The 2,308-nt window shown below is 51.5% G+C and overlaps 1 protein-coding gene across 1 annotated transcript in view; it reads right to left on the minus strand.

Annotated features, from left to right (window-relative positions):
* Positions 1-2,308, minus strand: part of PNP (purine nucleoside phosphorylase) — a 19,060-nt gene that overhangs the window by 2,581 nt on the left and 14,171 nt on the right. Inside the window, exon 4 of the mRNA XM_010139289.1 lies at positions 2,081-2,256. Within this exon, the coding sequence (XP_010137591.1) occupies positions 2,081-2,256 (176 nt within the window). The remainder of the gene's footprint in view (positions 1-2,080; positions 2,257-2,308) is intronic.

Here is a 2,308-nt window from a genome sequence, read left to right on the forward strand (position 1 = left end):
GTAAACACCAAATATTCCGTAAATAAAAACCAAACTTTCCCATCTGGTCTAAGGCAATAACTATTCATCACCATGAAAAGCACTTTCCTGAAGGACGGCTGGCAATGCGGAAGCCAATCTCTGATTTATTAAATTCCATCCTCAGATTCTTGCAGTACATCCCCTCTCCACACGACTTCATTACCTCTAGTTTTACTCAGTTGTGCTTAGATAAATCCCTCCTGGTGGCTGCGCTGGATCTGAGAGGAGGTTACTCAGCTGAAGCTCTGCAACACTTTGAAAGCTGATTCATAAGGACCTTTTGCCCATTTCGATGCCTCGGTCAGCAGCACAAAAGTCACCTCTCAGAGCACTGCAGTCTTCACCAGGAAGCAATGAGACAGCTATGCTGCCTTTGAAAGGTGTCCAGATGCAGTTATTGCTTGGCTGGCGCTTCTCCTCCTGTCCCTAAGTGGTTATGCAAGTCCAGAGAGAGCTTTAAATACTCCTCCAGGCGGCCTCTGGGCTTTTGCTCCAACCCACACCAATACCTACAAAGATGTAAAGATGTTTGGACTCGCTGGGTACTGTCCTCTTGCCACTGGATTCACAGAACAGTGTTTATTTCTCCTGAGGCAGCTGTAGCACCTTTCAGACTTCTCCAGAAGCAGAAGCCAGGGCTGGCGTTACAGCAGGAAGGAAGCCGGGCAGAGCACCTTACTCTCAGCCAGAACTTCCTTTTCAGAGAGATCCCAGGACAGTCCAGGTGCCTGCCCTGCAAACATGTCCTTTCTTCAAGATGAAGGTACCAACCCAAGAATGAATGTAACCACCTTGTTAGCTAAACTCACTCTATGCTCAAAACCTACCACCTCCACTGCCTGTCCTCCGGCTTCACACACCACACTTTCATCCGGCTTCGCTCCTGCCACCTTGGTGAGGAAATAATTCTTTCTGCTGTTACCTCCTTATCACAATCCAGCCTCTTTCTTAGCTTCCGTAGAGGCTCTGACCGCTCTGGATCTTGGCTGCTTCCATATTGACTTCCCTGGCACCTGATGTGCTTTCCTTTGCTCAGCCTGAATCCCCAGTGGACATGTCCTCATGCCCTTTTTAGCTCCATTTGAGAGCCCAGGAGCTTCTTTTTGTAAACACTCGACCATTTGGAACGTCCATCTCAGTGATATGACCTTGCTAGTGCTGGTTGCCTTCCACCCTACCAGTCTGGCAATGCCTTGGGAGGGTTTCAGGATCATAGATTAATTTGGATGGGAAGTAACGTCAAGGTCATCTAGTCCAGTTGCTCAAAGCAACTCTGCGTCTGGTGGCAACCACAGTCCTAGGGTGAGGATGTTACAAGCCTCCCCCACCCACGCACTGGCCATAGGGTAACGGTCCTGCTACACAGCTAGTAGAGGAAACCTGATTTCCCAGCTCCACCTGCAGCAGGTCGTTTTTGTAGATCTAGAGGTCTCCCAAGAGGCCGCCAGGACAACCACCTCTCATCAGACTGATGCCTTCAGTGAACACACAATGCAAACATAGGCACCCCAGTTTAATGACCTGGGTACCGAGATGGTTTTCAGAAGATTGAGAGGTTTTATCTTTGCTCTGCTATCAGCTCACTGCCTGGCCGTTCCATCACACCAGCAACGACTGCTGATAAATGCAGGCTGGTGACACCGCAGTTCACTGGGCTGCTCAGTGAAGAGCAACTAGCAGAGAGAGGGACTGACAAGCAGAGACAGCAGCGGGTCTCTTCAGCAGACGGTACGACTGGCCGTGTCGGATGAGGATCAGAAGCCTTCTTTTATAAAACAAAACCTTCTGGAGGTTTGCGTCTCAAGTCCTCACAGGCTTGTAAGAGCAAGCAGCTGCCAAGGCAGGGGCTTGGGGAAGGCAAGGCAGGGGGGACCGCGCCCCAAACCATTGCTTCAAATACTACTTGGGGAAGGCAAGGCAGGTGGCACAGCGCACACAGCTATTGCTTCAACTCCTCCCTCAGGGGCAGCTGGAGCCAAACTCTACCTCTCGGTAAATATTTGCCAGCAGGTGCAACTGGCAGGCCCCGCCTGCGGCTGAGGAGGAAACGGCTCACAACCGCTCATCGTTGGGTCCCCGCAGCGGATTCTGCCCTCCCAAGCCGAACATGCTGATGTGATCTCTGATGAACATGACGTCCCCCACTTGGAAGTGGGGATTGAGGCCCCCAGCAGCATTGGTGACAATCAGGATTTCCACCCCCAGGAGGAAGAAGACCCTGATGGGAAAGGTGACCTGCAAGAAGCAAAGGCGGGAATGCGATGAGCGTCGCGGTGCGCAGACAGCT

The sequence above is a fragment of the Buceros rhinoceros genome, unplaced genomic scaffold (genome assembly GCF_000710305.1).
Source record: "Buceros rhinoceros silvestris isolate BGI_N320 unplaced genomic scaffold, ASM71030v1 scaffold7777, whole genome shotgun sequence".
Classification (NCBI taxonomy): domain Eukaryota; kingdom Metazoa; phylum Chordata; class Aves; order Bucerotiformes; family Bucerotidae; genus Buceros; species Buceros rhinoceros.